The sequence below is a fragment of the Antrostomus carolinensis genome, unplaced genomic scaffold (assembly GCF_000700745.2).
Source record: "Antrostomus carolinensis isolate BGI_N321 unplaced genomic scaffold, ASM70074v2 scaffold22627, whole genome shotgun sequence".
Lineage (NCBI taxonomy): Eukaryota > Metazoa > Chordata > Aves > Caprimulgiformes > Caprimulgidae > Antrostomus > Antrostomus carolinensis.
The window spans coordinates 1-11,667 of NW_010328342.1; the positions used below are offsets into that span (position 1 = coordinate 1).

The 11,667-nt window shown below is 47.6% G+C and overlaps 1 protein-coding gene across 1 annotated transcript; it reads right to left on the reverse strand.

Annotated features, from left to right (window-relative positions):
- Nucleotides 1-690: 690 nt before the first annotated feature.
- NEIL2 (nei like DNA glycosylase 2) lies at nucleotides 691-5,590 on the reverse strand. The gene is made up of 4 exons (XM_010172228.1): nucleotides 5,453-5,590; nucleotides 3,725-4,056; nucleotides 2,431-2,627; nucleotides 691-1,007 (listed from the first exon to the last, which is right to left on the reverse strand). Exons 1-4 carry the CDS (start codon nucleotides 5,588-5,590, stop codon nucleotides 691-693), a joined length of 984 nt encoding a protein of 327 aa, XP_010170530.1.
- Nucleotides 5,591-11,667: the final 6,077 nt, after the last annotated feature.

Consider the following 11,667-nt stretch of genomic DNA (forward strand, 5'->3'; position numbering starts at 1 on the left):
TGGTAACTGAATACGGGGTTTTTAGGGGGGGGTTTGTGGGGGGTTCTTTTGTGGGTTTTGGGGGTTTTATTATGGGTTTCTTTTTTTTTTATTAAACACTGAGATCTGGAATTGTCATTTTGCCACAAAACCAAAGCCTGGGGGCGGGTAGACATCACAACAGGCAGGCAGGTACCAGCTCCACCAAGCACTGCTAAGGTTTATTTTCACCCCTTGGAAGGCGACAACCGTCCCTGTAAGAGCTGACAGAGGGAACAGCCACTCACCTGGAACCACACCTGATGGCAGCCCAACACACAGGTACTCAGCCACAAGCAGAGGCAGGATTGTCTAATACTGAATTAATCAAGCTGAGGGATACATTCCTTCCTGCTAACTCCACCAAAGTCTGAACAGGGGCACCAAGACACCTCAGAACTGATCAAAATATTTACACTGTTGTGTCACCAAAAAAAAGGAGAAAAAATAGACATTTACAGCCACTTTTCTTTTTGCATCCAGAGGCACACACTGCAAGTGATTCCTTTAACTTCCACTGAGGACTTAACTCTGCCAACTCACTGTCTCTAAGGAGTAAACTCAACCTCAAACCTTTGAGGAACCTCAAAGAAACCATGAAGACCTTCTCAAGACAACTAAGAGCACGGTTCAGAGACCACCTCCAGGAAAGGAGGGACACAGAAAGCCAGGTCACTCAGTGACTGGGGAAGGATCCCCATCCTCTGACAGCACCGCAGGCTGGCACTGAGGACACCACCATGTAAGTCTCTTAAAGCCACCAGAGGGTCCAAGTGTTCCCTTCATCACTGCATGCCCGAGGGGACATTGCTCCTTCTGGTAGATCTGAGGGTGCAGCCCTTTGCCATGCAGCTTGTTGTGCAGCCAGTCAGAGCTGAACTGAATGGCACAGTCAAGCAGATGCTCCAGATCTGAGAGAGCCAAGAGAGAGCCTCGTGTCAACGGATGGATCTTAGCCAGGTACAAGATCTCATTCTTAATGATGTTCCCTGGAAAGAATCAGAAATAAGGAGACAATAAGGATATTTCTTATCAAGATGACGCAGACCTATGGCTCCAATCTGCGATTTCTACCTCAAGGATCATAGCTAGCAATGTCATTCCCCATATCAGAGGTGGCATACAAAGAGTAGACTTACAGCTGGGATTGGACTGGAAGATGTTCTCTTCCTGCTACTCTTAAACCAGACCTTCCTTTCTTCCATGAGTACAAGCCACTCCATAGTCACCTACACTAAGACAGTTCACTGGGCACTGCACTGTTGGTGCACTCAAGTATCTGAAACTTGTGGCTACCAGACTGCAAGCCTTGTCCTCTACAAGGTGACCACATACCCTCAGCTGGAACCAACCAGAAGTCATAAGGCTAAAAAGAAAGAGGCTCAGACACACAGCTCTGGATCTGTAGACATCACACCCAGCTTCCTCCATTGCTGGCTGTGCCACTATGTCCTGCAACTCACTGTAGAAGGGAAGGACTCTCTCAGAGAATGCTTATAGGCAAAATGATAATGGTTAATAGAAGTATTATGGTTAAGATGAAAAAATGAGAAACAGAAATAATTAAAAATAATTATTCTATTATTATGAAATGAAATATTATGAAATAATAGAATAATAAGAATTCTTATAAACCATGCTGCTTCTCACTTTGTCCTTTGGACAGCCCTCTCCACAGTTGGTTTAAACCCAATCCAGCTGAATCAACAAGAATAACAGAATTTAAAGACTTAGCAATTAGAGAGGATCAGTGATTAACTTGGAGTAATTAAATTGTGAAAGATGACCTGGTTTGAATTAGACATAGGTTAAATGTCATTCTGTCAGTTTTTCCTCAGAAGTGCAAAGGTGAGCAGACAGGAAGATTATTTGAGAAGATCAATGAATACAGTGACCAGAATGGGACCAGTGGTCTCTCTCTGCAGCTTCTGAAGAGGCACTGAGACCAGAAGAATCAGCTGTGTTTGAAGACCACGGTGGACTTTTATAGAATTCTAAATTAATGAGAAGTTTGGAACTGAGGGTTCGTGGGAGAACACCAAGAACTTTGAAAATAATATCTATTGTATAATGTTAAATTTAGCGTATATAGAGAGTTTGATTTTTGCAATGCCTTGGCCACTCCCTGAGGTGATGGCCCAACTCTGAGTTGTCATAGAATCATAGAATGGTTTGGGTTGGAAGGGACCTTAAAGATCATCCAGTTCCAACCCCCATGCCATCAGCAGGGACACCTTCCACTAGACCAGGTTGCTCAAAGCCTCATCCAACCTGGCCTTCAACACTTCCAGGGAGGAGCAGCCACAGCTTCTCTGGGCAACCTGGGACACTGTCTCACCACCCTCACAGTGAGGAAAAAAAAAGCAAACCTAGAGTTACCCACCAACTGAGTTAAATTCCTTTAACACTCACCCAGCCCTGAAAAATACCTCTGGTCTAAGAGGGTGTAGCAGATGGGATCTGGTGCACGGAGGGCATCCAGTGCACGGCCACGGTGGAACTCCACAGACAGGATGTCGGAAGCAGGATCAGCCCTCGGAGAGGAGCACCAGTGCATTCGGCAGTTGTAGAAAACAAGGAAACCTCCACTCTCAAAGTGCAGAACCAGCCTGGGAGAAGCAGAGAACTCATCAGAAACAACCCTGAACCATTTCTTCAGCTCTGGCTGAAGAAAGTTGCAGAGAAAGAGACAGCAGCGTAGCAATCGAGTGAAAAGCTACTGGAAGGTGAGAAAAGAGCCTGTACATGACACAAGCTTAGGGAGAAGCACACAGTGAAGCACACAGTCCAGATAACCTTGCATCACCCAAGGAGACATCTTGAAGTACCAGTCCTACAATCCTGTCCAGCTATTCCTTCCCTGCACATGGTCACAGCAGGCACTCCAACACAGCAGGCCACCATCTTAACGCAAGGTAGCCTCTTTAATTATTTCAGGCAAGAAATTTGGTTGTGAACCCACACAATTTCTAGCCAATCATTCTTTCTGCTGCCCTCTGGTCTCTAGCCAAGAGGCAGCAGCAGGCAGGGAAATGGACCTGCCTCGCTGCTCTTGCCCCTCTACTCCAATCTCTTGAGACCCCACCTCCAGTGCTGCCTCCAGTGCTGGGGCCACCAACAGCAGAAAGACAAGGACTTACTAGAGCCAGTCCAGAGGAGGCCACGAGGATGATATGAGGTCTGGAGCAGCTCTGCTGTGAGGACAGGCTGAGAGAGTTGGGGCTGTTCAGCCTGGAGAAGAGAAGGCTCCAGGGAGACCTTCTAGTGGCCTCCCAGTACCTGAAGGGGCTCCAGGAAGGGTGGGGAGGGACTTTGGACAAGGACAGGGAGTGACAGAACAAGGGGTGATGGCTTGAAAGTGGAAGAGGGGAGATGGAGATGAGATGTGAGGAAGAAATTGTTTGGTGTGAGGGTGGTGAGACAGTGTCCCAGGTTGGCCAGAGAAGCTGTGGCTGGTCCCCCCTGGGAGGGTTTAAGGCCAGGGTGGGTGAGGCTTTGAGCAACGTGGTCTAGTGGAACATGTCCCTGCTGATGGCAGGGGGTTGGAACTGGATGATCTTTAAGGTCCCTTCCAACCCAAACCATTCTGTGATTCTATAAGACAGGACTAAAAACCTCCCCACACAAATTTAGTTTGAGACAGAAGGTGCTTCTCCAGAATGAGGGGCAGGGAGAAAGCAGAGTTTGTGAGGACTCCACTAAATACCTGGGTATGGGGTCCTTCCAGTCCCCCCTCTTATTGGCTTTGTTTGCTCTTGAGAACTCATTTGCCCGAATGCTGCCAAACAAACCAAAGTGGAAGCGCAGCCAGTTGCCCGGACCCTCTGCTGCATCTGGAGGTTCAGATCTTGAGTGTTGAAGTTCCTGCAGCTCCTCATCCTGGGGATGTGTCTGTGGAGCACAAACCTGTTCTTGCCCTCCTTGGGCAGAAGAACTTGCCCCACTAGCAGCCTCTCTTTGCAGCACTGTCTCTTCTGAAGTTTGTCCTAAGGGACCTTCAGCTGCCACAAATGCCAAGTACAAGTTCTTCCCATGAACCTGAGAAAAATGGTGGGATATAGTGAGGGTCCAGATAACCTCTGGCTGTTTCCATACAATAGCTGTTCTCTACAACCTCTTTCAGATACAAGGCACATCACCCAGCCCTGAACCAAGGATTCATTAGTATGTGAGCCATTCTAATAGGTTGCCCAAGGAAGTTGTGGATGCCCCCTCCCTGGAAGTGTTGAAGGCCAGGCTGGATGAGGCTTTGAGCAACCTGGTCTAGTGGAAGGTGTCCCTGCTGCTGGCAGGGGGGTTGGAACTGGATGAGCTTTAAGGTCCCTTCCAACCCAAGCCATTCTATGATTCCCATCAGAGCTGCAGTCATCCTCTCAGCATCCCTCCTTCACCTACACGAAGCACAAGGTATTCAGATGCCACTCCAGTGCAAAACCCTTCCAGAGGCTCCTGTCAGGCCAAAGAGAGACAGACCAGGACAGACACTCAGGGTTTCAAAATCTTTCATCACTGTGCTTCTGATTTCCCTCCCCACCTTCATAGAATGGTTTGTGTTGGAAGGGACCTTCAAGCTCATCCAGTTCCAACCCCCATGCCATCAGCAGGGACACCTTCCACTAGACCAGGTTACTCAAAGCCTCATCCAACCTGGCCTTCAACACTACCACAGAGGAGCAGCCACAGCTTCTCTGGGCACTTTGTGCTGTCCTCAAATGTCTCAGATTAGGGTCACCTAACTCAAGGGAGGCTCTGAAGCTGGAAATGAGTGTTGAGCAGCTCACATCTGTGTCCCCAAGCTGAGACTATCATGTAATTAGAGGTGAGGCCATACTAGCACTTGGTCAGTCAAGTCCAAATCATCATCTGAAGGAGGTCAAGCAAGTGAAACCCCCAGCAGGACTGATCCAGTGTGACTATCTCACAAGTGGCCATAGCAGAGACATTTCAGCCTAGCCAGGTGAAACCCTGCCCTCTGGTAGAAGGAAAGCAACTGTGCAAGTTCACAGCTGAGGGAAACATGGCTGCTGCTCCTGACATCCACATACTGAAGAAATCAACTTATCTTGTACAAACAGCCCTTGCCAACACCAACTTCTCATCCCTCGAGGGCGCAGAACCAACGTATTACCACAACTGACCCCAAACTGCAAATAATTCTGGGCATCTCTGTCTAGTCACATCACTGCAACAGCTTCTCCTCACAATAATGTTGATCCCAAACCTTCTAACCCAGAGCACTACTCCAAAATGGACCTTCACATCTCTGTAACCACATGCACCTATTTTGTGGCTATTAACAAAGCCAACGTACACCTCAAACACAAGCTTGGTGCCATTTCTCATGTTCTGCACCTTCTGTGACCCAGATACAGGATAATGGTGGTTTGCCTCAAGCTTCTCATGGACCAATAAATTCATCTTCAGTACAGCTCACCTGGGAGTCCTGGAGCCTCAGGGCATTCAGGTCATTCACACTGATCTTCCGGCTGCTTCCCCCTACCTTGGCCACCACCTGTCCCACAAAAGGGGTGGTCAGCAGCTGGAACTTCCTCACTGATGGGCCCTCCGGCATCTCTAGCAGCTGTTGAGGGAATAGCAAGTTCTTCTCACACTTGGTGCCCTACAGTTGAGGGAAAGTTGCAACTCAGAAATACCATAAAACCAGTCAGAGGCTGAGCTCATCACAATCCCCTCACACTCATTTTCTTCCTCAAGTCCCTGTGGCAAAGTCCATGGAGAGAAACAGGGTCCTTTCAGGCTCAGGGAAGTGGAGGAATTTCCATCCTTGGGGATATTAATAATTCAATGAAATAAGGCCCTGAGCAACCTGTTCTAATGTTAGTTTTGACCCCAACAAGCAGAAATTTGGCCTGGAAATCCTTTCCTACCACAGGTTCTCCAGGAGTCATAGAGGACCTTAATTCAGATTGTTTACCATCTCCCTCCTCACCACGAAGAGGAGCTTGCCTAACTCCAACCACTCCCTCTGTCACAACCTCCATGTCCCAGTACAAAGGAGGAACACAACCTTACACAGAAATTAATGAACCAGCCCAGGCCATGGTGAGCCATCCTTCTCCTGACACTAGCCATCAAGGCAAGCACTGCTTGCTCCCTCCAGGAAAGTCACACCAGTTCATTTCTAACATGAAATCCCAGCCGCATGTCCTTTGCAATTCTTCTGAGGACTTCTGCCAGGACTGGGTATACAAGAAATCAGGCCCCATAACATAGAAAACATGGTTTAGCTTCCATCCCACAGTCCCAGTTCTCCCTGTAGACTATTCCCAGAGACCAGCACTGACCAGAGGCTCAGCTTCATACTCCACAGCACTCAGTACAAGGCTTGGAGCTCCCTGGCAGAGCTCTGAGACTGCTGCAGGTTTGCACACCATGATATTTTCACCAGAAGAGACATTCCCACCTCATGCTGGCATCTCACTTTATCTGCCATCAGGACTAGCTCACATCCAGCAGCCCACTCTTGCATCAGCTCAGAGCAACTGTAAAACCAAAGCCTTCAGTGCCACACACTGCTGCCAGATCAAGGGGACATCCTTGTCAACTGAAGCTTTTAGCTCAGAAGATGAATTTAGGCCAGCAGGCACCTCTGCAGGGCTGTGAACAGCAGTGAGGGTGTGGACTCACTGCAGCAGGTTCCTCAACAGGAACCTACATGCCAGCACATCTGTAAAAAGCCTTCACATGCTGCAGCACAAACCAAAGCCCTTTTAGAAGAGCTCAAGAGGAAAACATGTCAGGGAACATTACCTGGATCTAAAATATTAAATTTAAAATATGAATTGGTCACACAAACTAGTTTTAGCAGGAGTAAAAGACTGAGCTTCATTCCTGGGTATCCTAAGGAATGGGATAATTATTCACAGGCCTGCTCCAGTTTCACCCAAAAAACCTGCATATCGTGTTCAGACTTTAGTCAAAAGCCAGTTGCAGACCAGGAGTCAGCTGAAGAGATGTTCCTGCTGCCAAAGGCACCAGCAGCAATCTGGATCCCTAAGAGAAGTGTCTGGCTGCTAGACAAAAGTCATCTAAGGGGTCTGCCCACACTCCAGGCTTTTTACGTCTTCCTCCTGATTATCCAGGCACTGGCTTCATGTCAGGCAGCATGGAATTAGCTCCAGGAGAGCTCACACAGCCCAGAGCTCAGACCCCAAGGAAGCTCATCACCTGCAGAGCTGCACAGCTCCAGTTGCTGCTGATTCAGTTCACAATGGGCTCATTGTGAGAGACAAGATTTAATGCAGTAACCATTCTGGACAGCAGAGTAATGCTCCTCTGCAAGAGGAGAGCCTGCCCTTTCCCCAAGGGCATCAGGACTACCAGCATCTGCTGTCTCATCTTCTCCTTCTTTCCATGGACCTCCCTATTTCACCTTTTTACTCCAGACCTACCTCAACCTCTTCCAAAATGCTCCACTCTCCATGGAGTAAGAGGAGGAAAACAAGCCCCAGCACTCTACAGGACATGATATTCATCTCCCCAAGAACATGACCACTGCATCTCAGAACCTATCCCAGCAAGCCACCTGAGCTGGTACAGGGGCAGGGAGCCAGGCTTCCAGGAAAAGACCTCCCCACACATGGGCTTGTTTCCAGTCCTTGCACCCAGACAGGAGCCAAGTGCCCACACTGGGACAAGGCTGCCAGGTTCATCCATCTCAATCCAGCTCACCTGCACCCAGGGATTGCAGGCCTACACCCTACTGCAGAGGAAGCCCCACCATGGCTTCACAACCCTGCACAAAGCTCCTGCAGGGATTTCAAGGCACAGCTCTGACCCTCCACACGCAATTGGAGGGGGAGCAGAGCTCCTCATCATCACACACTCAGCCAAACATCAATTTGCAGCTCTCCAAAACAACTGAACCCAGAGTTTCCACCTCATTCCTCTCCCATGTCTCTCCAGGACAGCAGAGGCACCCATTGCATTCCTCCAAGCCCCACATTCCTGCATCCAGCCCTCAAGCCACTGCCCTTTCCATGCCCACCCTGTGCACACATCTGGGGAAGGAGACCATGCAGCCTTTCTCCCTTAGTGTTCCCCAGCCCCTTCTCTGCCCTCACTCCCCCTTCCAACTCCCCCTACCACCTCCTACTGCAGCTCCACCCTCTCCATAACCAACCTACTCAACACCACACCCAAAACCCTTCCACCCACCTACTTTTATAGGGGAGGAGGATCCTCCACCCAAAGAGCAGGGGAGCTCCCCAATTGGCTGATGGGGGAGGAATAGGTGGGGTTCAAGTACTGGCCCCACTCACCCCACTAGTTGTACCATTGTCTAGGGAGTGGTTGGACTAGGAAAGAAGCTGGGTACCCTGGGAAGAAGGTTGAGTGATTGTAAGAGGGCTGTGCTCAGCCACCTCCGCACTCTGCAGAAGCAGAGCCCTTGCTGGTGGTGTGATTTTGGCTTAAGGGCGTTGTCTCCAACTTCAGCTGTGAGTGTTTGGGCTGAACATCAGCCTACTGTGCAAAACCACCTTAGTGAGCGGACCAAAGAGGTAAGTCTGTCTATTAAGGTGGCCTGTGGAGCTTTTCTTCTCTTTCCACTGAGGTAGGGCAATTGTCTGCTGCATGGAAAACGTATTGGGTGGTTTTCCCCTCTTTGTATTAAAATGATTGAATTGTTTGGGTTGGAAGAGACCTTAAAGATCGTGTAGTTTTAACTCACTTCCATGAGCAGGGACACTTTCCACTAGACCAGGTTGCTCAAACATTGCTTTGAGCAACCTGATCTAGTGTAAGGTGTCCCTGCTCATGGCAGGGGAGTTGGAACTGGGTGAGCTTTAAGGTCCTTTCCAACCCAGACCATCCTATGATTCTACTCTATGATCCCAGCCCCTACCTACAGGAAGGGGCTCTGTGTGACTCTTGGGCTTGGAGCCAACATTCAGTCTCCTGCAGTGACTCATTGCTTGGGAGTCCCTGAGTCTGAGTAATTAATTTCATAATGATTTTGCCTCGCATTAGAATCTAATGTTTATTTGGAAAAACATTCCCTCCAGGAGGGTGGTCAAACACTGGAACAGGAACCCAGAGAGGTTGTAGGATTTCCATCCTTGGGGATATTCAAAACTTGACTGAACCATGAGAAACTGGATCTGGTGCCTTCTCATGAGGCCATGAGAAACTGGATCTGGTGCTTTCTGACTTAAATTACTCTGTAACTCTATCATTACATGCTCTCTAGGACAGGACCCATTGCACTATTACTTCTCCAGGTGCTCTTCATATGTGATCATTTACTCCCAGCCCTCTCCAGGAAGCCCTGAGGGTAAGTCAGAGTCAAGCAGCAGCTTTCAGGTTTTATTATCATTGTTTTATTTCCATTAGTTCTAAAGGTGTAGAAGTTACGTGGATTGGTAGCCATACTACTTCATAATATATATTTTTTTACATCTTTAAATAATTACAGCTTGTTCAGTTGGTTTTTTTCCCCCCTCTCCCCCTTACAGATAAGTGTTGTGTTTCCATGGGACCTTCCCAGATGACCTGAGAAGCTTCAAACTTTATACACAGGGAGGAAAAAAAGCAAAACAAAACACCACCCCTGACATAGTCACAGCTTCAATGTTATATTAAGAATTGTTGATCCATTTTAAAGCTCCCTTATGATATTCCTGAGCTCCTCCTGATTGCACCTTCTCCAGCCAGCCCATAAGATTGGCAATGAAATATGGATCTCTTCTGATCAATTTACTAAAGTATAACTGAAGTGATTCAAGATATTGCAGTGCCACAAAGAAGAAAGACATTTAGAAATAGTTAAATGACCTTTCTACCCCTCTGGCTCCGTGTGCTGGTTCTCATCTGCCCGTCTCATTCTGGTGACCACTGAGGCATTGCAAAGGTCTGGTTTTGGCATAAACAAACCTTGTGCTGCAAACCTACTGATGTCAAAATTTGCATGTGTGATTAATGATGACCTCTAAGAGAACAAATCCCCCAAACACATTTATATATGTGCTCAAGTGTTTTGCAGGACTAAGCCCTTCCCTAGTACTCCTCAGGGCAGGGATGGTTCTCAGGCCCACATTTGTGGAGGACTTGGCCTGGTATGGTCCTCATTAGGTTCTCCAGCAATAATAATAGCAATAATTATCTTGCCTTAATGAGTCTCTAATAACTCTGTGTAATTTCATTAGCAAAGCAAGCTCTAAATGCCATCATGGGAAGGAAAGCAGAGCTCAGATGGAACCCAGAATTTTGTAAGTTGTCCCTCTTGCTAGAATGAGCCGAGTCTCCTGAACCTGGTAGCACTTCTATCCTCTTGTCCTGTGAGCATCCCTTCATCTGTCACTTCTGCTGTTTGTCATCCTGCGTTGGCCATCCCAGCTCCTACCTACAAGAAAGGGGCTCAGGGTGAGCCCAGAGCTTGGAGCAAACGTTTAGTCTCCTCCAATGACTCATTGCTTGGGAGTCCCCGAGTCTGAGTAATTAATTTCACAATGATTTTGCCTCACATTAGAATCTAATGTTTATTTGGAAAAACACTTCCACTCAGGAGGGTGGTCAAACACTGGAACAGGAACCCAGAGAGGTTGTAGGATTTCCATCCTTGCAGATATTCAAAACTTGACTGAATAAGGCCATGAGAAACTGGATCTGGTGCCTTCTGACTTAAATTACTCTGTAATTCTATCATTACAAGCTCCCTAGGACAGGACTTATTTATTATGGTGTCTTTGTTCAGCACCTCACATAACGATCCTATGATGATACTCCATCTGACTTCAGCCTCTCACTATCTTTGTATCAGTGTTGGCCAGAATATGACAAATGGTCCTGCACCAGCAATAGCTCTACAACAGTTTGGGGTGATTGAAAAGAAAAACAGAACCAGGTACACCTGACTTCTACTGCTTGTAGTGTAAAAGGAGGGACAAAAGAGCTAAATTCTACCACTAAAGAGAACCAAGTTGTCTTCACAGGCCCCAGAGCTTCACCTTCTTAAAGCAAACATCTTGTCCTGTTACCAGGGTTCTTGTAAATAACTCCTCACTGTGTTTCAAGGTTTATTTTTAAGTCTGTGTGGAAAGCTGAGAACCAGTTAACAGATCTCTAAGATGATCCTTTAGATAACAAGAGGGAGCATAAGGCAGGCTCACGTCCCGCAGGGGTTTTCCCCTCTTGCGTTGCTGTCCTGGTTTCACGAGGATAAAATCATAGAATTCATTCTCTGTAAGAAATGCTGCGTTTTTAGGAAGGCTGCAGCACCCAATTTGGTGAGGACAAAGTTGATAAGACACTGTATTTTAGTTTGTGGCCAGCCATGGTGTTTGGGTTTTCATAGTGATCAAGGTCTTTAGAAGTTTACAGGTAGTCAGGTGCTAAAGCTGGGAGGGGTGAAAGCCAGGGCAGCTGACCCAAGCTGGCCAACAGAAGTGTTCCATACCATAAACATCACACTCACTAAGAATTGGAAAGTTTGCTAGGGATGACCCTCTTCTTCAATGGTCACCATCCCTGGGGTATCTCACCCATCATTTTGCTCCCAAGGCCTCCTCTCCTGCTTGTTGTGACCATTGTGCTTTCACCAGCTGAGTGTGACTTTGTGTATTTTATAGAATCACAAAATCATCAAATGTTGTGAGTCAGAAGGGATCCACAAGGATGATGGAGTCCAAC